Genomic DNA, 25,734 nt, shown 5'->3' with positions numbered 1-25,734 from the left:
ATAAGCACAAGTTGTACCAATTTCTTCTTTTTACACATCAAAGAAACATACTATTATCAAGTCAGTTATCATACTGGCACTGCAGACTATTTTTACAACACATGCCTAACAGTATTTTACAGTATTTACTATCAGCATAGAATTTCGTACTCGAATACTGTGTTATAAAACACCACCTCCTATCTTAGCTCTTTTATGTTCACAGCCAGTGTTTCAACTTTAATCTGAGTATTTTAACTGTTGTTACAGCTTCTTGTAGTTAATGTTGACACCACACCTGTGAACGTACAAATAACCATACACTGACAGATATAATCCACATTACCAGCAGCACTGTCATCTAGTGGAGGAATTTAACATAGCACAGTACCAAAAGATGTGCTAGTAAAAAATATTCCAGTAGATTCTTTTATAAACTTGAATAACTGATAAGTCTTACTAGAAGTCATAATCAATACATATTCCACATAAACACATCCATCTATATTAGCACAATAATATCATGCTGGTTTTGATTGCACTTTCCTCAAGCTCTCATACTCTGCATTTTGATATTAATAATCTACACCCCCAGTGTAAGCATCTCTAAAGTCAAGAAATAAGGAACCTGAGGTCTGTATGCAATTCATGTTAGGTCAAATGAACACAAGCCGAGATATAAAAAGAAAACAAGGACAGATAATCCATAAAGTTTTAGGCCCTCCAAATCACGGGCCTCTGTCCTGCTCCTTACACCCATATAATGTCTCCTCACAGCACTGTGGTTCCACAGGCTGCGCTGGATGAACTTACAGATGAGGAGGTAAAACATCCTGAATCCCTACAGCCTTCAGGCTGCTTTTAGCCTGCCCAACAGATGGTCAAGAGGGTCAGGCTCCCTTGGCTGACCAGAAATTATTTATGAACCCTGCAGTGCATGACCTGAGAAACCCTTCCCTGGAGGGAATCGAGGCTTTCAGACATTGTTATTATCACCATGATTTCTACGTGCCCAATTAATAGGAGTCCTGGTCATGTCATGGCACCGTCTGTAAAAACATGGTGTGGTCTCTGTTGTAGAATTTCTCACCTGAATAGCTGGTAATAATAGCTTGCAGACTATAACTCAACGGAGGGGAATAGCAGAGCATATATTGCCTTGGACTGGTCACATCATTTTTAATGCAATAATGCTGTCCTGGCCATCACTTTGACCTTAGAGGTACAGTATGAAGAGGAAAAAATTTTGCTCTGGGGAGAAGGGAAAGTCTCAATCCCAGTTGCTGTTCTTCCACACTGCTTAGCTCCTCTTGGGCCCTACAACACACACACACAGTTTAGACACCCCACTCCAAGAAATTCACCCATGTTCTGAGGGTTATGGCACCCATGGCAAGTAGGACACTGATGCTATGTTTAGTTTTCCCATGACCCTTCCTCCAATGCCATTGCCTAAGCATAAAAGAATTAGGACTTTTACCTTCTCTTCGTGCATTACTTATCACCCTTGCTGCAGATTTACTCATTACATGGACTACAAAAAGGGGGCAGTTTACAGCATTTGCTATGGTAATTGCTCTCTGTGTAGCTTCAGCTTCCACATCTTCAGGACGACACAGCTCATGCCCCTCAGGGCCAGTTATCCCCATCGCCAGCATCTTCTTTGCACCCTGAACACCACACAAAAACATGTGAGAGTAAGTTAAAGTGCAACCATGGTGTTGTGAACATGCTGTCAGACAAATGGATCCTAAACCAGCCACTGCAGCTAGTTTGAGAAAAAAAAACAAGGCAGTTAGGATTTTTTTTTCAAGAGAAGTTATTGTTGTGTTATCTGAAATCCAATGTATCTCTCAATAAACACAGGTCTCGGAACACCTAAGTGACTTCAGAGAACACGCTCCACTGGCTTGCAGGATAAACCACCGCTTTTGAAAATCCTACCTCTCTCTCAATATGTACTCTTAAATCATCACAGCAGTAACTGAGATGACAGTACTAACCCCTCATTGGAAAAAAAATTGAAGGATCCTTACTAAGCACAAAGATGCACATCCAGAGCCTCTGAATGAGGCTCAAAGGTTTTAAGAGGCATAAGATTTTGTCCCCACTATATTCCAGGAACCTATGCTTTGCTGATTTGAGATTACTTAGCAATAAATTCATTTCCATTGTGGGACCTGGGGCAGAGTCAAAGCACTATTGACTAGAATAGTTGAAGAAACTCAAAGACATCAGTGTAGTTATACTCCCAGTGCCTCCACACAGCACTAAGATGGCAGTAGCAAGTGTGAAGTGAGGCTAACTATGCACAGACAGATGTTGAGACTTTTGTGCCCAGTCAGTGAAGCCTTCTCCGTACTTCTGGATTTGTTCTTGTTAGATGAGCTGACTATGTTTGGAGAGACCTAGGGTTCGCCATCACACACCTAACATCTAAAAGCTTGGCTGAGTGCTCCTCCTTTGACCTGGTCGATGGTCAGGCTCTGGTTGATGCTTTTTTTGTCAGTCAAGTATACATATTATATTGCAAGTATATTATATATATTATACTGCAAGCATAACTCTCATTATAACAGGGTCATTTGCCTCCTGTCTATCCTGAACCCAGGACTCCAGGTTACAATTTGTTAGCCCATCACAAGCATCCTTTAGGATCTTGGACAAGATGTTTGTCTTCAATTCCATGGAAGTAAAATAGGGTAGAAAAGCCTTTCCCTATGATATAATGATGGTACTAATACATCTATTGAAGTGCTTAGATAACAGGACCGCTTACATTCCTGACTTTGATGGACAAAATGTCAAATGCCTACCTGTGCAATTAGCTCCCCGTTCTCCGCATGGACTTGAGCAACTGCTCCAAGTTCCTTACAGCAGGAAAAGGCTGCATATAACTCCTCATCATTGACCATATATAGATCTTTATAGGCCATAAACATCTTGAAGGAGTTGACGCCTTTGTTTTGAACAAGACTTTTCATTTCTTCCTTCACCTGAAAAACAGTCAGCAATTTTAAAAAACAGCAATATTATATTTTACCTGTTAATAATTTTGTATAAAGAAATTGTAAATATGAAGAGTGAGCCTTTACTCCACCCATCAAACACATGTTCAATCCAAACAGCCTAAGTCACATATTTAAAGACTGACTTATACTATTATTCTTGTATCAAACTGATTCTCAAAGTATATAAACTAGTACCACTGCAGTGCAGATATTGGAGGCACAAGCTAATTGCAGGAAGGGAATGCTTTTTACAAAAGATAGTGAAGCAGAATTTCATTCCAAATAAACCTCCTGATGTTGACAACACCCAGTCCAGTATCAATGCATCAATACTTATAGAGTATGGAGATTTGTGCAAAATTTATTTTCAAAATTGGATCATAATAGGCTTCAGCTTCTGGCAAATAACAGAGTAACAGAAAAGATCTTTTCTCCCAGAGCTTTGTCCTGACTCTAAACAACACACAGCCTTTTGAAATATTTTGTAGTTTAAAAAAATGGCTCTAGAACTCTAGATGCAGCCTGCTTTTTATCTTATATGCCCTCCTTGATAGGATTCCCTGCTTCTGCTAGAGTCTGTGAAGCCCAGCAAAACATTATGTCCCAAAGAAAGAAAGAAAGAAAGAAAGAAAGAAAGAAAGAAAGAAAGATGCTGATTGTAGCCCAAAGGTTTCTTGTGCAGCTGGTTAGCTAGAACCATCCATTACCTAACTTTGGCTCTCCCTTCCCAGTAAAATGATGGTGACAGTAATTGACACGTATCTGTGATGCTATTACAATTTCTATAGGATGAATTCCTTTCAAAAAGTAAAACACTATTTTTCATCTTCTTTCTAATAATCTGGTTGGATCTGCCCAAGAAAGGTGAGAGATTGATATAAAACTCAAGGAAATTTTCTGGATTTATCCAGAGGAGGGACGGGAGCATATCTTGAGTAGGAATTATCAAACAAATAAATACCTGACATAAGGCCTTGCTCTGGCACAAATATAGAGGCACGTCATTTATTTTCTTCTTCAGTAATTACTATGACTAAGGGAAGGCATTGTAAAGAATGTATGTTTTTAATCAGTACTTCAAATCCTGAGGAGATGTTAGCTAATTAGAAGGGCATGAAATATCAGTCTTTTTTACCCAGGTCTTTTACAGCAACAAAACATCAGACCTTTCTATTTCTTTCAGTCTTGGCTTTTAAAAACAGTTAACTTCTTAACATAAACCAGAACATTTCACTGATTTACACCTCCCTAGTTTTATTGGATTTTTCAGTACAATTCCACTGTTCTCTACTAAGGCTGTTTCAAATGCACATTCCTCAAACTTCACTGGAGAATTTATTTTATATCTTCGCTTTGAGCTACAAGTTGGGGTCAGTCTATTTAGTGCTCAGTGCACAGAATACCAAAGATGGGGTGTCTGCAGAATGAAAGCTTTGGTTTATATATTTTAAAAGTTAAAAATTAGAGGAAGTACTCATATTTAAAAATGGAATTAACTTAATATATTTATGTACTGATGCATGTTCTCTGAGGATCCAAAGTGGTCTTGTAAAACCTGGGTCAGGTTCAGATAGATGTCAAGCACCTGAAAAGTTAATGTATTCAGTAAAACTTTCAGGCTATCAGCAAACATTCACACAACAAGGACAATTCTCACGTATGTAAATTTCAAAAAGGTTTTTTAGATAATCTCACATTCAAGTAATTATTGGTTCCAGTCCTGCTTTACTTTAAGAAGATATTACTGCAGTCACTCAGGAATAGAACTCTTCCTTTACAAATAAAGTGACATACCATATTTTTCATGTATACCCTTATTAAAAAGAATAATAGCACCAAAACTCAACAGAAGCATAGATTATCAAGTGTTCAAGTAACAAAAGCCAAAATTGATGCAAACACCTCTTGCCCCCTCTGGCCTGCCTGGTCTTGGTCTTGCACAACTGCTTCCTTTTCCTTTAGCTTTGTGCGGTATTATCCAAAGATGTAGGCTATCTGCAGACTTCCTTTATTTTTTCAAATACATGTACTTTTAGAAGGATGTGGACTATTTCAAATGTAGTTTTTACACACAAAAATACACTAACTATTACACTGCCAGCAAGCTATACTTAGCACATGAGGACGAATTCAAAGCAGGTGCGGTACCAATTCATGGAATTGAAAATCAGCTATTGTGTCTACCTTGTTGCTCCACCACGTAACTGCCACGTGCAGTGCATAATCACAGCAGACTTTAGGGTCTGCCCAGCTTTTCCATCTATCAAAGGCTTCAATAAGAGAACAGCCTTTCTGAGGGATGGCAAAGTCGATGATCATAGTGGTTCCTCCTGCTATAGCAGCCTGAAAGCAAGAAAGTTAATATTTAGCAATCAGAGAGAATGCAAATTTCCTCCCACCCTCTCCGATTCCCTGTGCAACAATTAATCTTGATACACTGAAAAGCCAAAAGCCACTGAAGAGTTTCCCTGCGTAAAGTCTGAATTTGCAAAATGATTGTGGAGATTAATTTCACCTCCTTTGAGAAGGATGTTCTCAAACAGGTATTCAGGAGAATCATGGGGAAATTTTCAGACTGAAGGAGAAGGTTTCACACATGTACAAAATCTTATCAAAGATTTGGAGATGAGTCTGCAGCATTCATGCATCAGTGAGTTTCCTTAAGCGGGTGGGATCACTGACAAAGAAGAGAACCAGAAGACCATAATCAACTTGAGAAATGCTTCCTCAGAGGCTACTTAGTTGAAAAAACAAGCCTGTGTGACAGGAAAGTATTAAGGGGCAGATACACAATGAAAAAAAAACAGATTCAGTTTGAAAATCCAGTGTGAAAATCCCCAAACTCTTGCCTAACACCAAAAGGATTTTTAAAGTGTTTTAAAATTATTTTTGTTACTGACAGGGTATCATTTAGTAAAACTGCATAGCAGGTTTTGAAAAATCCTTGATATAAACAAGTAAATAAATAAACAAAAACGTTACTTTATGTATGTTATGAGGATCAAAAATTGCTTTTTAACCAATAATTTTTGCTCTCCTTTATGGACAATTGAATTACTACTTTTTTTTTTCCTTTGAAGGATCTTTGTTAGTCACTCCCAGAAACCAGATCCTCAACAAACAGAAATTGATCCAATATAGAAATTCCTCTGCTGTAATTGTTGCAATCTTCCAAATTAGCCAGAGAAATCCTCTCTACTGCTCTGAACGTCCCTTTGCACAACAGGTACAACCAATTCAGATCAAAATATACACAGTTCAAATTCATGCTAAATTACTCTTCCTATTTCTAGATCAATCAGTCTCTGCCTTCTTTCTCTCCACTTAGCAATCAGAAGCAAAATTGTAAATATGTCAGTATATTTTGCAAAAAAAGAAGTTTGGAGAGTGACATAAACGTTTGTGAGTCTGTGATGAATTCAGCAGAACATTTTCTTCAAGAGAAGTTGTTCAAACTCTCAAAATTTCTTTTCAACAAGGCAGATTGACTTCTTATTTGTTAAATAGGATTTAGAATTAAAGAACATTTATAAACTTCAAGAAGAAAAAAAAGTCATTGGTTCCACAACTCCACTCAAAGTCTCTTTTTTCCCCTAACATCTTTTTTCCCCTCTCTTTGTAAAGAGACTTATTCTGTGCCTTTATTTATTCAACTGAATGGGTCAATTTTAGCTAAACATTGTAGCATATTTTGCAATAGTTGGAACACAACCTTGTCTCTCTGATTCTCTTGCCAAATTATTTGTCAGATGATGACCTTGAGTAAATAGCTCTGAACACTTTCTGCACTTTGACCTGGGTTAAGAAGGTCTACGATATCTAACTTTTTGACATCTGATCACTAGGCTGGATCTAGAGTCGTCTTTTAGGCACCAAAGTGACTATCTGGACATCCTGTTTTGAGTATGCAGTCTATGATTTGCAGCTTCCCTGTCTAGTGCCTCAAAAAGTTATTCAGAAAACTTATATGCTAACTGAAACTAGTACTTTTTTTGCAAGTTAGCACACGATTTATCTCCTTTAATTTGGGATTTACGGTGTAGGCACCTACATCTGAGTTAATCTGCATCTTCGGTTCCCTTTAAAGTCAATGGAGGCACTTGAAGAACGAGACCACTTAGACCTCAAGCAGACGTCTTAAGAGAAAGCCACAGTCATTGCCGTTTCTTTTACACGTTTTCTCTTGTCAACCAAAATCATCTTCCGGCTTCAAGTCACATCTGCTAGCTTTCTCTTGAGATGTCAAATTTCTAAATACATTGTTGATAATTAGTTTACAAAAATGGTCTTCACAGAGAAATAAAGGATTGTTGCAGAAAATGACAAAACATTAATATATATTTTTGTGTACTGTAAATCATGTAAACTAAGTATTACAGAAATCAAATTATGTACTTCATTCAGCCAGGAAACATACTTTGTGATGTCTATAGGCAAGCAGAACAGACATTGTGGACTTGATTTTTTTTCTCTCCATTTACCACAAAAAGCAGTGTGAAGTCCAAAAACTGTTTGTGGAAGCCATTTTGGTGACTACAATTTTTTTCAAAAAATATTTCTTTTCTATGGACATCTGAAAAAGACAGCATTGTAAGGCCCATGTAATACTAGATTTCCTCATTTCTACCAGATAGCTATGGAAGAGACTTAGTTTGGGGAAAAAGATTCCCATGATCAAATTTATAATCCCTTTCCAGCTATCAGTTCTGGAGGTGGAAATTCAGTGCTGTAGCTTTCCTTTTATATCTTATCTTATGTCTGACTTGGAGAGACATGTTATGTTCGACAGAGCAGCCGTTTTGGTATGGCAGGAAAGATCTGCTGCGATGGACAAAGTAATTTTTTGTCCAAGTTTTGCAGAATAATTACAGTCTATTATAATGAGCCACTATAGCATCATAGAATACCTCAAGCTGGAAGGGACCTAAGGATCATCGAGGCCAACTCCCTGCTCCTCGCCGGACTACCTAAAACTAAACCATAGGACTAAGAGCGTCGTCCAGATGCTCCTTGAACTCTGACAGGCAATAACTTCTGTGCTCATTGAGAAGAACAATTCTAGTGCTTAAAACTATCCAGTGTAAAATATTTCCATTCCAAATAACAGCAGGAACACCAGCAAATCTATCCTGAATTGGAATAAATATTGTTATTGAAAGAAATACGGCAGTAATTTAAGGATAGCACACAGGTGATTTGTAGTCCTCCCTTCAGTACTCTGGGCTCAACATTAAAAAAAGCCAAATCCTTGTTAGAGTATGGAAATGTTACGCCACTGAAACAATCTAACTTGCACTCTCATGACATGATGGGGCAAGCATGAAATGAAATTTCCTGTTAAAGAATAGGGTCAATCTAAGCAGGACTGCAAACTTTAAAGGTTCTTAATAGTTGTGTGGTTCCTGCATCACACCATTTGTTAAAAGGAGTTGAATTTAACTTATTTCAGCTTTTCAAAGAGGCAAATCAGTATTTTGCACATCAGAAAAAATGTACATCAGTGAAATCCATTTCTTTGGAAGGGATGCACTATCGCTTTCTGCTTTAGAACCCCAGTTCTGCCATGAGAGGGACAGGATATAACAGGCTCTCTGAGGATGCTGGCTAACAGACAAGCCAAGTAGGACAATGTGATGCTTTCTGTGGGCAAAGGATTTGACGGTTAGACTCGATGATCTTAGAGGTCTTTTCCAACCTTAATGATTCTATGATTCTATGATTTCAGCCTGCACAGCAAAGCTCTTAGAAAAGTACCTTACAAATTTTAGGGAGCTCTATATGAGTATTTTTACTGTATGGAGATGATGCATAATACTGTTAACACTAGTAATTGATACACCACTAATGCAGGGACTGTAATGAGATGAGCTAAAAAGCTGAAAAAAACCACTCCAAGTGTAAAACTGGGAGAAATGAGATACTTTTAAAAAGTGTATTTGGACTGGACTTTCACTGAGAGAGACAGTAAGGACAGAATTGAATGACACAAGAAACGCTTGCATTCCCCCATGCTAACAGAGGAGAAAGATCAGATAACCACAGATGTGCTCCCAACGCACTGGGGAGTTAAACTGTTGCTTTAGTTAACCTTTGCTCAGAAAAGTATGCAGCTTGTTGCATGTACCAATGCAAGTTGTAGTCCGCATGGTGACAACCAGGGTAAATGACTGCACTTAACACTTGCCACCCGCTGTCAGAAAAGTCTCTGAAGGAGCCCAAATAACGCAGTGGTTGACAGTGGACCTCTGAGTACCCCCACCGCTTATTACAATGTCCCAGCCAAGGGACAGTAACAATTGCCTGTGCTTGATTCACACTCTATTCTCTCTTTTAGAAGTAATATTGAGTAACCAGCAGACATCCCTTTATAAGAAAGCTCAGATGGACGCACAGACACGCATATGTGCACCCACCTTTGTTCCTGTATAGAAGTCATCTTTTGACCTGCTACCCATAAAAGGGAACTGCATGTGTGTATGAGTATCGATGCCCCCAGGGATCACCAGCTTGTTGGTCGCATCCAGCACGACAAGTCCAGCGGGTGGCTCAGGGTTTAGGTTTGGTCCCACCTGCTGCACCACTCCGTCTTCCACGTACACATCAGCCACCACAGAGCAATCATCGTTCACGACTTTCCCCCCCTTGATCAAAAGTCTCTGCTGAGCCAGGTTTTGCAGCGGCATGGGAGCCTAGAAGGCGAAAGTGAGGCCTCAGCTCAGAAAGTTGCTCTTGCCTGAGAGTATTTCACTGCCCACCCTTCTCCCAGAGCACCAGGTTATCTCCAAATGGCCCTAAACACACACGACACAGTGCTATTTAAACAGACTGCCCTTGGCAGCTACACCTACCGCCTCCAGTGAAGCACCAATACCCAGCGAGTGCATCGAGCCAGCGCACAGGCTGGTGGCAGAGAGCTGGCTTCGGGCCCTTTCTGCTCTAGTTCTCTTTGCCTGGAGAAAGTGGGGCCAGGCTTTCAGGAGGGTCCGGCTGGGTTCTCATGGCGCTCACTCCAGCCTGGGGGAGCCGGGGTTTGAACCACTCTGGGCTGTTTTGAAAATGTGGCCATTCATCAGCTTGTGATGCCCAAAGGTGACCCAAGATCTTTGCAATGGGGTTTGAGGAAACCAAGGGTAATTCAAGCTCTCCACAGAGGTGGCTGGGGAGCCCAAGGATGTCCTGAGGTCCCTGCAGCCGTGTCCGGGGAGCCTGTGGGTCCTGCCCATGCAGAGGGGCCAGGAGAGTGCAGGGCAGCAGTGGTCCAAGTGTCAGGCCCATCTCAGCTGAGCCCCCGCAGGCTGATACGGCAGGGGCCCCTCCGCTGCCATGGGACTGCGCCATCGCTGGAGGGCACCGGCCATCAGGAACTGCTCCCGAACCGTTTCTCAGAAGATGATTTGGGACACACAACCCTCAGGACCCAGGCACAGCTCTCCCCCCCGCCAATGCCACTACGTGGCCGACACACCGGCCTGAGGGGGGAAGCCCCTCGGGGATTTCCGGAGGCTGCCGAGGCCTCTCCTCACCCGGTCTGCAGGAGGTTCAAGCGCCAGGGGCGCGCGGCCGCTGCCGAAGGACCACGTGAAAATCATCCTCCGGTAGCCGTTTCCTTGCGCCATCTGCGCCGCCGCCCCCCGCTGCCCCTGCCCGGCGTGCTCAGGCCGGCCGCTGCCCGCTGCCCCCCGCGCCCCCCCGCATCGTTGCCCGCACAACCGCCGGCGGCCCCGACCGGCCCCGGCCCGCGCGGGCAGCAACCGCCGTCCCCCGCCGGCAGCGCCGGGCTGTGCCCGACCCCTCGCGGCCCCCCCGCCCGAGAGGGGCCCCTTGCCGGGGGCCGGGGCGGCGGAGCCCGCCGCCGGGCGGTGAGAGCCGGGGGAAGGGGAAAGTCGGGGCTTCTGCGGTGGGTTTCGTACAGGGCTGGCGTGACCGCGGCTGGGAGAGGCGGCGTGTGTGTTTCAGAATATAGACCTGGAAGAGGAGGGAAAGTAAAATTAAGACAGCTAGAAAATGAGCTAAAAGCTTGGAGCAGAAGAAAAGGAAAGACCTGCTCTACACCATCCCAGAGGCACCTGCTTCTGTGGACTTTTCCCACTCCTCCAGTAACCCGGGCTTTGTGTACTCAGCAGTGACACTGCTCAAGCGTGTCCCTGAATCTGCTGAGCACCAGCATCTTCATCCCCTCGACCTCTTCCAGTTCAGCAATGATGGCTTCAGAAGACAGAATATTGTCTCTGAGGGCCGTGAGAGGGTGCACACATACGCTACCAAAAAGACACTTAGGCAAATGACACTAGATTGGGAAAACACTCACCTTCCCATCCACGTGTCACCTGTGTTCCTTCTCTCCCAGCGGATAGGAGAGCAGTACCAGAAGTTTGCCTTTGTATCTGCTCATCCCAAATTGTCTTGTCTTATGCCTCACCTTTGTGCGGTGGGACAGAGACCCACCGGGATTCATCCCATGACACAGCAACAGAAAATGTCAAAACTCGTTTGGAAAAGCAGAGCGGAGAATGAGAACAAAGTGAAATGCCCCAAGGCTCCCAGGGCAGCTGTGTGGTGCTGAACGGGCCCGAAAGTGCAACCTGCACCTACCATCTCTGCTGCATTTAAAGCCAGTAAAAAGACAAGGGTCAAGGTACTGTGATGGGAATTCAGGCAGGAACTCTGGCCCACTAATTACAATGGTATTGATGAGCCAGGAATAGTTGAGTTTCAGCTATATGATTATTCGGATGAAGAGCTGGGGAATAAAGACACAGGAGGGAAGTCAAACTATTGTGCTCTAAGAAAGGAATTGTGGACATTGAGAGTGAGGACGGAAGGGGTCCAGGTGGGCACTGAAATGGACTAACGGGGCTATACTTTGAATCTCTGCTGCTGCTGAGGCAGTGAACCCATTTCTCCCACCATGCAGATGGGTACCTGAATAGCTGATCCATGCTGGGGATCTGAGATGAGTGTGTCTCAGGTGCAAAAGTTTCACTTTGTATAAATGAAGTGACCTTTGTTAAGTGAAGGGAGGGGGTGGCAAAGACAGAGGTTCATTTGATCATGTACAGTCACGTGGGGTGCAGCAGTCAAGTTCATATGCCTGCCCCAATGGGTATTTAATGATTTCACGTGGAACAGCATGAACAAAATATTCAGTATTTATTGGCAAAGAGGCTTCACCCTGAAATCTCCCAGCTCGGTGCCAACCTAAAATAGTCACTTTCTTACTATTTCTCCCTGGCCAATGAATATTTAGTTAGTTCTACGAAATGAGTTTCTACATGACAGACCTAGATAATCACCTCCAAGTATGCTCTTGGGCTAGTGGCAGTGGTAAACTGTTCCTGCTCAAATCCTTCCCCCAAATTGGGCAGAGGGAGATTTGAAGGCAAGCCTGCCACATCACAGCAGACTATGGTAAGCACCAGGGGATTCAGTTCCCTTTTTTTGTGTGTTGCACAGGAAAGAGCTGACATGACTTTAACACCTAAATGCACGAAGAGTAGCACAGCTCAAAATCCCATTTACTTCTGTTTCTGAACAGCATCGGGCTTGAGCTCCTTTTCCCCTCCTCTGATTTCCTCCTGACTAATTTAGACTTTGTGGATCCTACTCTTAAGTGCCTAAACCTTCCTACCTGCAACTTCATGCCCAACTCAGAGCTGCAGGTCCCACAAACTGGAAAGGTAATTGAGTGTCAGGTCTTATGCTGTGCCTAGGAAAACTGAATTTATCCCACAGGTGGTTTTGAAGACATTAAATAGGTTATTGGTAGAAAATGACATTCTGTCTAAGCTGTCCTTTTATTTAGTCCATTTGGACAAACAAGATAATCTCACATCAGCTGCATTTACATACATTTGGTAAATATTTGATATTTCACAGCTCAGCTGTCCCTGGCCTGAAATACCACTGGTGGGACAGAAATAATCCTTATAATACTGTGAGAGGACAACTGGCCCCATATTCTTAGTGATCACTGAATACGTGTTACTGCTGCAACAAGGCTTCTGGCTCCCAATTGGCTTTGTAACCTTCATTCACCCACAAAACATTTTACTCTTTTTATCTTTCTCTTTGCACAGTTTAAAACAAATCTTTGCTCTGTAACCAGTGGCTGACTCTGCGCTGTTGTGCTGGTATGGGCTGGGAGAGAGTTAAATTTCTTCACAGTAGCTAGTACGGGGCTATGTTTTGGATTTGTGATGAAAACGGTGTTGATAACACAGGGATATTTTCATTACTGCTGAGCAGTGCTTACACAGAGTCAAGGCCTTTTCTGCCTCTCACCCCACCCCACCAGCGAGTAGGCTGGAGGTGCACAAGAAGTTGGGAGGGGGCACAGCCAGGACAGCTGACCCAAACTGACCAAAGGGATATTCCATACCATGTGATGTCATGCTCAGCATATAAAGCTGAGGGAAGAAGAAGGAAGGGGGGGACGTTCAGAGTGATGGCATTTGTCTTCCCAAGTGACCGTTACACGTGGTGGAGCCCTGCTTTCCTGGAGATGGCTGAACACCTGCCTGCCGATGGGAAGGAGTGAATGAATTCCTTGTTTTGCTTTGCTTGTGCGCGGCTTTTGCTTTACCTATTAAACTGTCTTTATCTCAACCCATGAGTTTTCTCACTTTTACTCTTCTGATTCTCTCCCCCATCCCACCAGGGGGGAGTGAGCAAGCAGCTGTGTGGTGCTTAGTTGCTGGCTGGGGTTAAACCACAACAACTGTGCAGAGAAGTTTCCTGTTAAGAAACATTTACTCATCCTAAAATATTACATAGTAGTTCAGTGATTTGAGAGACATTGCAGAAAGTTATCAATTGCAACCCTGAACTTGAATCTTATGCTAATGATTTTGTGGTCTGCAGCAAAGCAAATAATCCTGGAAATCTAACCATTGGAATGTCTTGTTTAGTGTAGCTATCACAGAAGTATGATCAAAGAGATTTCTCAGTAACCTAATGATTAACTTAACTGATTTAATTTTAAGATGAAGAACCCTGAAGAAAACCCAGTCCGCATCTATTATTTATCAAAAGAAAATAATTCCACAAATTAAATAATAGGTTTGTAAGAAATGGACGACTGAAGTTTGGAACATTGAGAAGACCTTGAGGACATCTTCTAAAAACCATTATAATGAAGGCACAATCAGTTTAAAGTCTTCTGAGACACACACACACTCACTCACCTCCCCCTGGAACCTTTAACTGCCACCTCCCAGCATAAAATGTTATTAATTTCTATCTTCTGCTGTAATTATCCCATTTACTCTTATCCTCCCTTTGCTTCCATTTTCACATCCTTCCTACCATATCTTATTTCTGAAAGGCCCTTCTATCATCACTCAGTCTTCAGCTTTTTCTTACCCAAAGATTCTTACTGGTATTAAGCTTCAAATAAAAGTCGGTGAAGCAGAGATGTATCTCAAAATGCAGAGATGCAGACTTTTGGACAAACAATAAAGGCATTTTGTGAAGGAAACTGAAGACTGGTGATGAGCAGTGGGGAGAAAGCTCAGCTAATGAAGATGTGTTATTAATCATATTTTTCATTTTTGACAACTTTCCTCCAAAGAAGACTGGATCATTAAGCAGATTTTCAATGCAAGAAAATTAACAGAAAGGATACCATTGGCTTTCGGTAATGCTGGATAAGGCACTTGGTTTTGGAGGATCGGTGTAAAGATGTGTCAGTTTGAGGTGAACTCTGGATTTGCTGAAGGGAACGAATGGTTATCTTTTCCCATATTCAGGAAGTCAGAAGGACTTTGAATACTCAGTAGGCATTTCTCTGCAATTCCTATAAAAAATCCGTAATGCCTGTTCACCTGGGATTTATTTTCACACCCCTTTTTTCTGCAGTGGGAACTTAATACTCATTCAATAAAACCAGATGGTCTACATCTAATTGCACCTGGAAAGTCTTCATAATTGTGAGAACAGTCAGGTGCCCCTTGTCAAAACTTCACAACTAGTTTTCTGAACAATCTGGTGCTGACTACTTTCATGAGATGATTTGCAGACACAAACAAGTGGTGATGTTTTAAAATCTAATGTCTAAAGGCTTCTTCAGTTGTAAATGCTTTCCAAAACTAGCAAGTACACCCTATTGGTTTCCTATAATAAAACAAGGCTAAAAAAAGATTATGATAGGAGTTGAATCCTGTAGTTCCATATCATCTGTACAATTATAAATATGCTCTCCTTAGTGTAAGTACTGGGCCACATCCAAGTTCCTAGTGCCAGTCTTTCCCCAAATACATTGGAAGTGATGCTGCAGCCCATTAGCACCCAGCCTTGGGCCCCACATCTGTGGCATGAAGGCAGGCAGCCAAAGCTGTTGCATGTGCTGGAGACCATCCTACTTTTTAAAGCAACAATAGGTGGTGACTGTTCTCTCTCATTTTCATAAGGCTAAGTGCCTCTTGCTCGTTGAACCTTTTCAACACAAATGATGGATCACAGACAGCAAAACCAAGGAAGAGAAAAGAAAGACCAAGCAGAGGAGCATCTAAGAAACCCTAATACTATGGTCTTTTCATTTCCCATAGTGGCTTCATAAGGGTCCAATAAAATGGCCACCTTCTAAAAATCTGTGAGACCACAAAGACAGTTCAACTCAGGCATTGAAGTTCCAGGTCTCAGGACATTCTGGGAAAAAAAACCTCATCAGATCTGTCAGTTGCTTCCTGGTGGATAATCTCAGCCAAAGAAAGCCAGTTCATAGGTGGGATTTTTCCAAACTCCAAGAAACATAACCACAAAAGCACAGAGATTAGCTTCCGTTGGAAACTTATTTTTACTAATACATTATCTAGAAAAACACTGCAAAATATTATTTGAGTTTGAGGACTGGCCAAAACAACATCTCTCTTTTGAAGGAGTGTGAAGTCAGAATTATAACTGCTGCCCAACATACCAGGGAAGAGAAAGCAAAACCGAACACCTCTGTTCCTTGCCATACCACTGCAGAAATAAGAAGTCTGTTTATGACCTTCCCCACTACCCCGTACATTGCTCCTGCCTTTGTTTCTCATCTGGTGCACCAGAACCACTTCCTCTAACTGTCGTTGTAAAAGGTCCTTAACTGACCATAGGAAAGACAACAGGTTTAAAACAATAAATTTTACCAACTCTTCTTGCTCAATTTTCTACACCTGGAGAAGCAGCTAAAAATTATTTCTGCGTGTCTGTTGGCATACCTTTAGATGCATGACTATTTGGTTGCAAAGGTACAAATGCAATTCTACTGATTATTCTGCCTTACCTCTGTAACCCCACAAGTCAACAATGCTGTGACAAAATCTGAGATTTTCAGATACCTGCCCCGTTAGGTAATATCTACAACATATCCTTATTTCAGGGATTTTTTCCTTATTCCTTAAAACAAGCTTATTCCTTTGTCCTTTACATTTTGCAGAAGAAACCATTATTATTTGTTAGGAAGTGCGCCCTGAACCAGAACTACTCCTTTCCTTCTCTTATACATTCCTGATTTGACATGCCCTACCCATTTTTTTTTTTTTTTTTTTTTGGGGGGGGGGGGGGGCGGGGGTGTCTCCTACAATTGCTTATCTCAAAAAAAAAATCCTTTACACAATGTAATATTTTAGAGTTTCTAGTCCATTTTATTACAACTCTCCCATCATTCAAATTCAAAATACAGTGACTCATCTTTTCATCTAAATTTTTTTGCCTCCTGTGTTCCATGCCTTTCCTTCCTGCACAAGCAGCATACTGGGTGACTGTAATGTGGAATAATCTTTCAAATTGAAGGCAAGTGAAGTATTTCAGATTGTATCTTTTCTTTGGTACTTCGATAATGTGATGCAACTTGGTCACAAGGAGGAACTAATGCTGAAAGCTAAATTCTTCTGCTAGATTTCGGGGTGTGTGTGGAAAATATTGCAAACATTAATTTATGCCTGGATAGTCACAAAGATTAGCTACATTTTGTTAATGCTGACTTTCCCCAAAAGACCTTTCTCAAAGCACGATTAGGAATCACTAACCTAGATTGCTTATAGAGCTACTTCTCTTATTTTCTCTGTCAGTGATGGAGGCGTTCTCGTCTATCAGAATTGCTGGATAATACTTCAATTTAGTGAATACTACATTCTCTTCCCCCAAGTTACTATACCCCAGAAAAACAGATTGACCATAGTGTGGTACTGGATGTGAATGGAAGCCTCAACTGGACAAATATATTGACATGAAAGGAATGTTGTGCTATAAAACTTCTCTATATCAAGTCCAATAATATAGACTTTAATTTACTTTGATGAGGGAAAGCTAACTACAGCAGTCAAATCCCAAAAGAGGAGAGAAGGGAGAGAGTTAACTATTGATCTGCTTACCTCTCCATACTTTCAGTGACTTGGCAAAGGGACAAGACGGACTTCTCCCTTGTCCTTTCAGAACTTATCCCATTTTGGGCAATTGAATTGTAGCTGATGTCCTGAAGGAGTTCAGTGACCAACTGCTTATTTTCAGAAACCCACAGGTGAGGAAGAAAAGAGATACAGCCAAAAACCCCCCACAAACCAACAGAACACACCCCACAAAAAGCCTCATCACAACTACAGGAAGATTAAAGCTGTTGACTTAAAACAAGATTTATGGGAAGTGTGCAGTACTTCCTCAGAACAACTGCAGCAGTCAAATAGCTGCAGGAGAATGAAACAGGCCAGTAAACATTCACTTTTCAGAAAGGAAGCAAAAACTCATCCCAACAGGAAAAGCCATGATTAACTTTGATCTGCAGTGAGTATTAAATGTAAAGACTCACTGAAAAAGTATTTGTGTCCCAAACTTGAACTGTGATTTCCCTAGACCGAATCCAAGCTTTGCCACAAGTTCTTGCTTTGGCATTTGGATAGGAAGTGGAACACAAGGTACTGTAACTAATTCCAGCATCCCCTCCGGGAACCTGTTTTGCAAGAAGTTATCAGCAATACTTGCTGAACTTGTAGAGAAAATGGACTTGACTTTGGAAACAAAACAAGCCCTTGCAGCATTGGAAGCTCAGTCAGCCCCCTTAATGTTTCAATGCAAGTCAAATGAAAAGTGTGATATATGAAAAGGAACAATGACAAACTCCTTCCATGCTCAGAAAGCTTTACATGAGGAGAAAACTCACTTCACAATAACCTACATTCTTCAAAGCTTTCAGATGAAAGTGATTTATTACAGAAAATAAGATAATTCCAAAGTGAATCATTCTGACTTTTGTTCAAAATGCCCTAGCATTGTAGCACAGCTAAATTAAGAATCATTTAAACAAAACACTAATTCAAGCTCTTCAGAATAAAAAGGAAATCAAGTAATATGACTTAGTGGAAGTGTCAGTAAAAACAAACCAAAAAACCCCAAAACCCAATCACTAATACATTAATCAAAAGAAAACACGATCACTTCCTTCAAAATCACTAAGAAAAAAATCACTGCAACAAATTAGCCTCATACAAATATGAATTTTATTTACAATTTTCCAAATTCTCAAATGCAACTTCTCAGTTAAATGTGTAGCATTTCTCCTTTAAAACAAATTAAACATTGTGTTCTTTTTACATCTGCAATATGGAGTCCATAGGTACATGCTATTTGGGTCATCTAATGGAACAAATTTAGATCACTGTGTGTGTGTTTAACACCGAAGGTACTCTGTGAAGACTCTCTCTTCAAAATGTATCTGCCTCAGGGACAAACATTTCCATAACCACTTTCTAATGACAATTAGTTAGGAAGGTTTAAAAACCCAGTATTTTATACCAGGACATACTGTTCACATATATTTCAGGGTGTGTTACCATGTTCATATTGCAAAGTTGCCTGCTCTATAAGCAATGCCACTGAAATCAGACTAAAGATTACCCACAGATTTAGATATTATTCAATGTGAATAAAAATGGCCATTGATGACTTTTACTCGAGTATGTCTAATTATGGGCCAGTCTGTACCTGATCTGGTACCAGTGTGATGTGATCTGTTCCGAAACTTGAAACCGCATGGGTCATTATAATAAAATCTTTTACAACTGTATTGCACATAAGGTTCCTCAAAAGCACAAATCTACATAACCGTGTCCTGAACTCAGAATTTACCTGCTAACTCTCATGAATAAAATCAACTAGATGGTAAAACTGTTTATTTTTCTCATCCCAGTGTCTGTGAATGAAGAGAAGAGGGAGAAGATATATACACTTTGGAATCCATTCAATTATTTGTTTCTTCTGCATGTGATTTGTACTTCAGAGATGAGGATTTTAAAAAAATAAAATAAAAAGCTAGACAGACCTTGGATTTAATCTTTAAAAGTACCGCAAAAACATAACAAAAATTCAATTTAATTTTGATACATATTAAAACGTTTCAGTCAGTTCTGCCTGACAGCATAACACGACAGAAATGCACAAGACTTTAAACATGCTTTAAAATGACATTCAACAAAGTATTTAAAATTTAATAAATAGCATACAATCACACACAAATACATTTCATACTGGATCTTTAAGCCTACTAAAAACAGACTGGCAAAGAATAAATAAAACAGTAGTTGACATTTTTGTTTTTAAAAGGTGTAGATTCTTGTTATCACACTAGTAGCCACATATTAATCTGCTTATCACAAAATTGGAAGTTATGAACTTTTTCCCACTGATCTGTTTTGCTCCAACATGTAATATCATAAAAAAGACACTAAAAGGGATTTCTTTTTTTTTTTTAACCAACCAGTCTGCAACCAAGTAAACCAGTTTTTAAATACAATGAATAAATAGGGAATTAGTAAAGCAAATTCAATTGCAACAAAAATGCAACACCCCAAGAAAAGAGCCATGGAAATATATAGCCATTGCAATATTAGACAATAATAGTACTTAAAGTGATAGTGCTTGTGCACTAAGCTCATTAGAGACCTTAATATGATTTTAGTGCAAATCCCTTGAGTCCAAACAAGCTTTACACCCTACAGTATTAGGGAAAGATCTATTACCAGTTGGAACTTATTCTGTAGTGTATTTGTACGTATCGAATATTTAAAGAACCAACACATATTGTAATATCTTCGGCCCTTTTTTACTTCAAATCGGAAAGACTAATGACTGGGGATTTTACATATTATTTGGCTGTACCATATTAGATTGCAGTTTAGGAAAGTCAGTGCTATAAAAGCTTTTGCCATCAGTTTATCTATTCTATCTAAATTTCACAAATCATTGCATTTTGTACTTCTGAAAGAAAAAGAATGCTCCTGGAGAAAGTTCCTCCTCCCTTTAAATAAGTTCACATTATGATGAAATTCAAGAATATTTAGACAAAGTGTTGTATAAACTCAAAGAAAAGTACATATTTTACATTAACAATCCTTACCAGTATTTAGTATATTAAGTTACAAGTATGTTGGCAATAATACAACAGAGTCAATTCCTAAAGGAAAATAATTCTGTACAAATTCACCTGTTAATATGGGGTTAAACAGGCAGCCAAATAAGTCTTGAGCAGCCATGTTTCTGGTTTGAACTACAGTACCGGGATAAACTAAATTTGAAACTAACTGGGATAACTTCAGTTTAAAGACTAATCAGATTATACTGGATACACACATCGTGTATTCAGAGCCATTACAATGTTCACTCTAATAGTTCCGTAACGTCATCCAGTATAAGAAATGTTTAATCAACCACACAGGCTAAAATAGTTTTAACGTAATGTTGTCCTGGATTTTTTTAAAACTAAAAACTAGTTTTAACTGTGAAGTACAAAACAATGACAGATATTGCTCCAACTTGTACACAATCTTTCCTAAGCAAACCGTACCTAGCAGAGTAATAATGCCTCATCATCACTAGTTTCATTTTTCACTGTTGCTTCTAAGCAAGTGTCAGGTATCTGGGCAGTGTGTACGATGCCACAGCTCTCACAGGGGCCATCTCGACTGCACGACCTTACACCGTGATGTGTTGCACTGTAAGGCTGTCTAAGCCCTGGTCCTTGATCTGAGCTGAGATCAAGTAGAGGTCTTGAACAGTCATTCATGTCAAAGTCTGATGCTACATCAGAGACTGGAATTAACATTTCAACATCATCATCCTCTTCTCTTCCACTTACCCCATTATCAAGCTGTCTCAAAGGACTTTGGTTCTGATTCACTGAGCTTGATCTCCCTAAAGTAAAGCGTACCCAGCGTAAGCCTTGAGTCATACGACTTAGCGCGCTAGTGAGCTGATGACGTGCGGGACTTGTGCTGGGGGGCTCTACACTCGTCACTTCTCTTCCACTATCCGTGTTACTGCTACTGCCACTCTGAGCAGAGGAACTCCCACATGCTCCAACTGTTGCTTCTATTGCTGTTGCAGGTGGGACTTTCTGAGGCAAGGTGGCAGCAACACCACCAACTGCTCCTGCTGTGTCTCTTCTTTCATTTTCTGTGTCTGTATCATCAGATTCAACTGAAAATAGACTTCTGTGAGTATTATTTCTTTCAGCTTCTCTGCTAGTACTTTGGCTGGCAACATCATCTCCATCCGCTGAGACCAATGCTAATGATCCAGAATGACGTGACCTTGCAAAATTAAAAATTCGATTCCAAATGTTACTTGATCTGCCAGCAATAGGAAGTCTGATTGAGGTAAATCCAAGCTGAGATCGTACTGCCAGTCTCAGGTTTTCCAGAACTGAAGCCTAAATGAGAAGACAAGCAACAATCAAGTACTGACAGTATGTTAGCACTGTTCTAACAAAAGAACGACAACTATTGTGCAAAACAGCATATAACCACAAAGTTAAATGTAGAGTCTTAAATATTAAAAAATGTTGCATCTTTAATATTAAGGATCTGGTGTATGTAGCAATAACAAAGCAGGCATGAAAAAAGTCTAGATTCTCTTGAGGAAAAAACATTATGAACAGGGAAATTAAGCGGAAATACATATGGAAGAAAAAGGGGAATAGAAGAGCAATGAAGTATATGAAGTACGTTTCTGCCCAAATCAAGGACCTCTAAATAAAGGCAAAGTGAAAACCAAGGCACTATAACCTGGATATGGAACACTGATTACAGAAATACATCCACAGACCCAGTGCAGACCAGTACAGCAGGTATGCAAGATCTGTTACATACAATCTTACCAAGAAGATAAAGTAGTCACTGTGGATTTTAGAGTACAGTACATAGAAACATGCCTCAAAAAGTTTAGGATTTAAAAACTAAATCTTCCAGAAAGATTTAACAGAGGTGACCTTTCCTTATCCACTACCATGGGGCTGCCTAGAATAGAGACTAAATTAAATATCCTCTCTAGCAGAGGCTTGTATTTTGATTTTTTCCCATTCTGGCATAATCAGTTAATTCCAGTTTCAAAATGCTTTAATGCTTCTGTTTAATTAAAATTATCTTATGTGTTCTAAACCATACATTTCCCAAATTTGGTATACATTTTCTAGTCATTCAGCTATAGGACAATGCATGCCTGAGTTTTTCTGCTTAAAACCTTGTATAACTTTTAAATTGTAAGGTAACACAAACATATTAACACCTTTGACTTGAGGGTCCCTTACTCAAACCTACAGGAAACAGTGCCTCAGCTAAGTAGCTCAATTCTCAAATACTAATGTAGAAGATCTGCCAAATGCCCATGATTCTGAAAATATTCACTGATGTGTTTAATTACAGGATAAAGTCCATATTCGCATCTTTTAATGAAGATTATGGCAAAAATACAGAATATTCTTCAGAATAGCCTTTTTTTCCCCCCAGTTAAACACTTCTATGCATATATTTCACTTTGTTTACAAACACTGAACTTCAAATGTTCTCATGCTGTCAGCTTCAGCTCCCTTCCACAATCCTTCAGACCCAACAGGGCATACACAGCACAGCATCCAAACAATACTTCATGCACAACCTACCTCTTCCCTTACAATAGTTCACAGAATGATATTTGAATTCAAGCACATAAATACATATGTTCAGTAGCCTTACTTTCAAAAGCTACTGGAGAGACTGCTACCCATCCTTGAAAATCCAGCCCTGAAGGCATGTATCGGTTTTAGGTGGAAAGCATTTACGTACAAATCCGAACGATCAAGGCTCCTCTAGCTTGAGACTACTAACTTCGAGGAAACCTCGACTAGGTATCTTCAGTCCTACATAGATTTGCAATCTTAAGATGTGTATATTGCTCAAAACAGAGACAGCTGAACACATCCTGACTTAATACTGACTCCCTCCCCCCAACACTTAACCATATTAAGAATTTAGTTTGAGCTTTCTAATTTATAGAATTCAATTTACATTGCCTCTTAAGCTTTTACTGATGTTCTCTCCTCTGAAAAATAAATTTTTTAAACAATGCAACTTCATTGATTAAATAAGAGTAAAAATTTTTATCATGGAAGCATCAATGCTCTAGAATGACTTTTTCGTTATTTTTGAAGGTGACGGCCTGCTCCCTACTATTCCTTATTTTTATGCTAGTTAATTTCCCAGTATAGCTACTTAAGTTTTCAAGGCCACAAGTCTTATCTGAAATACTGGTCTTCGTAATGGGAATTCACTAACACTCATTGTTCAAAACTATTGTACATGCATCACTTTTTATGGAGTGTGAAATCATGGTTACATAGAAAGACTATGAAGCAAGTACATTTTGTTATGTGTCCATTATGAAAGATTGCCACTTTCAGTAAGTCTTTCAAACTCCATCATATTTTCGTTCTCAAAAATAATTTAAAATATATCCAAAGCAACAGTGGTTAATTCAATTTAAGTCAAATTAAAGATAAAAGAAAACTTCAGTACTTGCACAGCTTCTTAAAAGCTCCAGTACCAATCTCTGACTGCAGCCACTACATGTCTGGGTTTTCCAGAATTGTCCTCTCTATTAGGAGATTTCATTTTAGTAAAAAACAAGATCTTTAGGCCATCTTTGTGGGGTTTCATGATGAAAAACGGGTCTGAACAAGCTAAGTTTGTTTGAAAATCGTAATGGTTCCTAAACGTGTTCATGTGCACCAAACCTGAAGTGTCCCATACAGGGTAGGGATGTGCAGGAAACACTGGTTTGTTCCAAGTTACCTGTACTAGAGGACTTACACATCTGGGCATGACAACTGCACTGTCTTAACAGACTTTCTTGAGCTAACCCTACCTCAAGAGGCTTGTGAGCATAGCTGCATCACAAACTGGAGAAGCTTAATTTCGGAAAAGAGGACAGCAAGCCAAACGTGTAAAAGTACAGAATTGTTTTTAAACAGAAACATACTGATCTTTGTTATAACCACGATAACCCATCCAGCAAGAATGAGGGATTCTACAGTGTTCATTATAGACATTCATTAATAAGCTCATTAGTAAGTTTAGTGCTAATTTAGCTACTGAAAAATCTTCACAATGTCCTCTGATATGTTTTCAAAGTCTCTCATGCAAATTGCAACTTATTTTCCTCTTTTCCTCTGCAGAATCCTTTGTGACGGATCACAGCTGCTGCTTGTGAACATATATGCATGAAAGAATAAGTGAAATCTATAGCAGAGTAAGTGTAATTAAATCAGTTCTGTTCAAAATAAAAAAACCCCCACAATTCCCCTTCTTATGGTCTTGTAACTATTTTTCTTACATGCTTAGCAATATTAGCTAACAGTAAACTTTGCTGTATTAACTGCAACACATAATACAAGTTAAAGCCAACCCTACCTAACACAGCACTACAGCAGGATTCTTAGACAGACTTGTCTTCTATTTCACAAAAGAGCATTATAACTGAAAGCCAGGTTTTTTTAAAATGAAAAAGTTGTTTTGATAGAAATTCATTCATCAGCCAAATAAGAATTGTGCTAATGATCCATCTGAGAGTCTTTATATATATAATAAAGAAATATCTTTATTTCAGTCTCCATAAAATTTAAGTGGTCTGCCTGCTATTTTGGAATCTTACCTGATTTGGTGAACAAACAGGAAAATCTTCAACTGGTGGAATTAAACCCTGGGCAATTAACTGTCCATAGGATGGAGGAGCTTCTCTTCTTAACAGTTCAGCCTCAACCCTTGACAAATGAGTTTCAAATGATCTTTCAAAGAGAAAAGAAATTTCATAATACATAAGACTGTGATGTGCATATATATATTTAAGAGTAAAACTACATCAGACTACTATAATCTGAAATAATACATTTCAGCAGATGAAGTTTTATTAATTTAATTGAAATTTAATTGACAAAGAATATACAATAAGTCCTTGCAGTCACTCCTATGGGTCTGTCCAGTTGAGACAAGAACAAAACCAACCCAACAATAAATTCCTAAAAAAACCACCCAAAAAACCCATGGGCTAAATATAAAAAGCACCATGAGAGATGCTTATATTATTTTATAAAAATTGAAGAACGTGTAATCTATTGTAGACTACCTCATACCAGGAAGAAACATGCTGTTAAATACAGAATTGAGATATTTAATTGCAGAAATGCAGCTTTTCCACACTTCCATTTTGGTAACAACATCTGAAAGCTTAATTCTCAATAGTTAAGTGATCAGAATACTTCTATCCCCTTTTCTTCACTGAGAGGGTGGTCAGTCACTGCAACAGGCTCCCCAGGGAAGCGGCCACGGCACCAAGCCTGTCAGAGTTCAAGGAGCGTCTGGACAACGCTCTTAGTCATATGGTTTAGTTTTGGGTAGTCCTTCGAGGAGCAGGGAGTTGGACTTGATCCTTATGGTTCCCTTCCAACTTGAGATATTCTATGAGTCTA

General features: G+C 40.0%; 2 protein-coding genes across 3 annotated transcripts in view; both read right to left on the bottom strand.

Annotated features, from left to right (window-relative positions):
• Nucleotides 1–10,606, bottom strand: part of DPYS (dihydropyrimidinase) — a 33,754-nt gene extending 23,148 nt beyond the window's left edge. Inside the window, exons 1-5 of one of the 2 annotated variants that reach the window (XM_076329253.1) lie at nucleotides 10,514–10,606; nucleotides 9,404–9,679; nucleotides 5,175–5,333; nucleotides 2,796–2,975; nucleotides 1,460–1,649 (exon numbers count right to left, since the gene is read on the bottom strand). In XM_076329253.1, coding sequence (XP_076185368.1) covers nucleotides 1,460–1,649; nucleotides 2,796–2,975; nucleotides 5,175–5,333; nucleotides 9,404–9,679; nucleotides 10,514–10,606 — 898 coding nt within the window. Of the gene's footprint in view, nucleotides 1–1,459; nucleotides 1,650–2,795; nucleotides 2,976–5,174; nucleotides 5,334–9,403; nucleotides 9,680–9,838; nucleotides 9,856–10,513 lie in introns of those variants that run through there. The other variant, XM_076329254.1, reaches the window with a different exon arrangement.
• A 7,831-nt stretch (nucleotides 10,607–18,437) lies between these two features.
• The window catches only part of LRP12 (LDL receptor related protein 12), a 53,918-nt gene continuing 46,621 nt past the window's right edge, over nucleotides 18,438–25,734 (bottom strand). Inside the window, exons 6-7 of the mRNA XM_076329252.1 lie at nucleotides 24,921–25,053; nucleotides 18,438–21,666 (exon numbers count right to left, since the gene is read on the bottom strand). Of these exons, the coding sequence (XP_076185367.1) occupies nucleotides 20,803–21,666; nucleotides 24,921–25,053 (997 nt within the window). The 3' untranslated portion in view covers nucleotides 18,438–20,802. The remainder of the gene's footprint in view (nucleotides 21,667–24,920; nucleotides 25,054–25,734) is intronic.

Source organism: Aptenodytes patagonicus, chromosome 2, assembly GCF_965638725.1.
Source record: "Aptenodytes patagonicus chromosome 2, bAptPat1.pri.cur, whole genome shotgun sequence".
NCBI lineage: Eukaryota > Metazoa > Chordata > Aves > Sphenisciformes > Spheniscidae > Aptenodytes > Aptenodytes patagonicus.
This window is presented reverse-complemented; position numbering and strand designations above follow the sequence as displayed.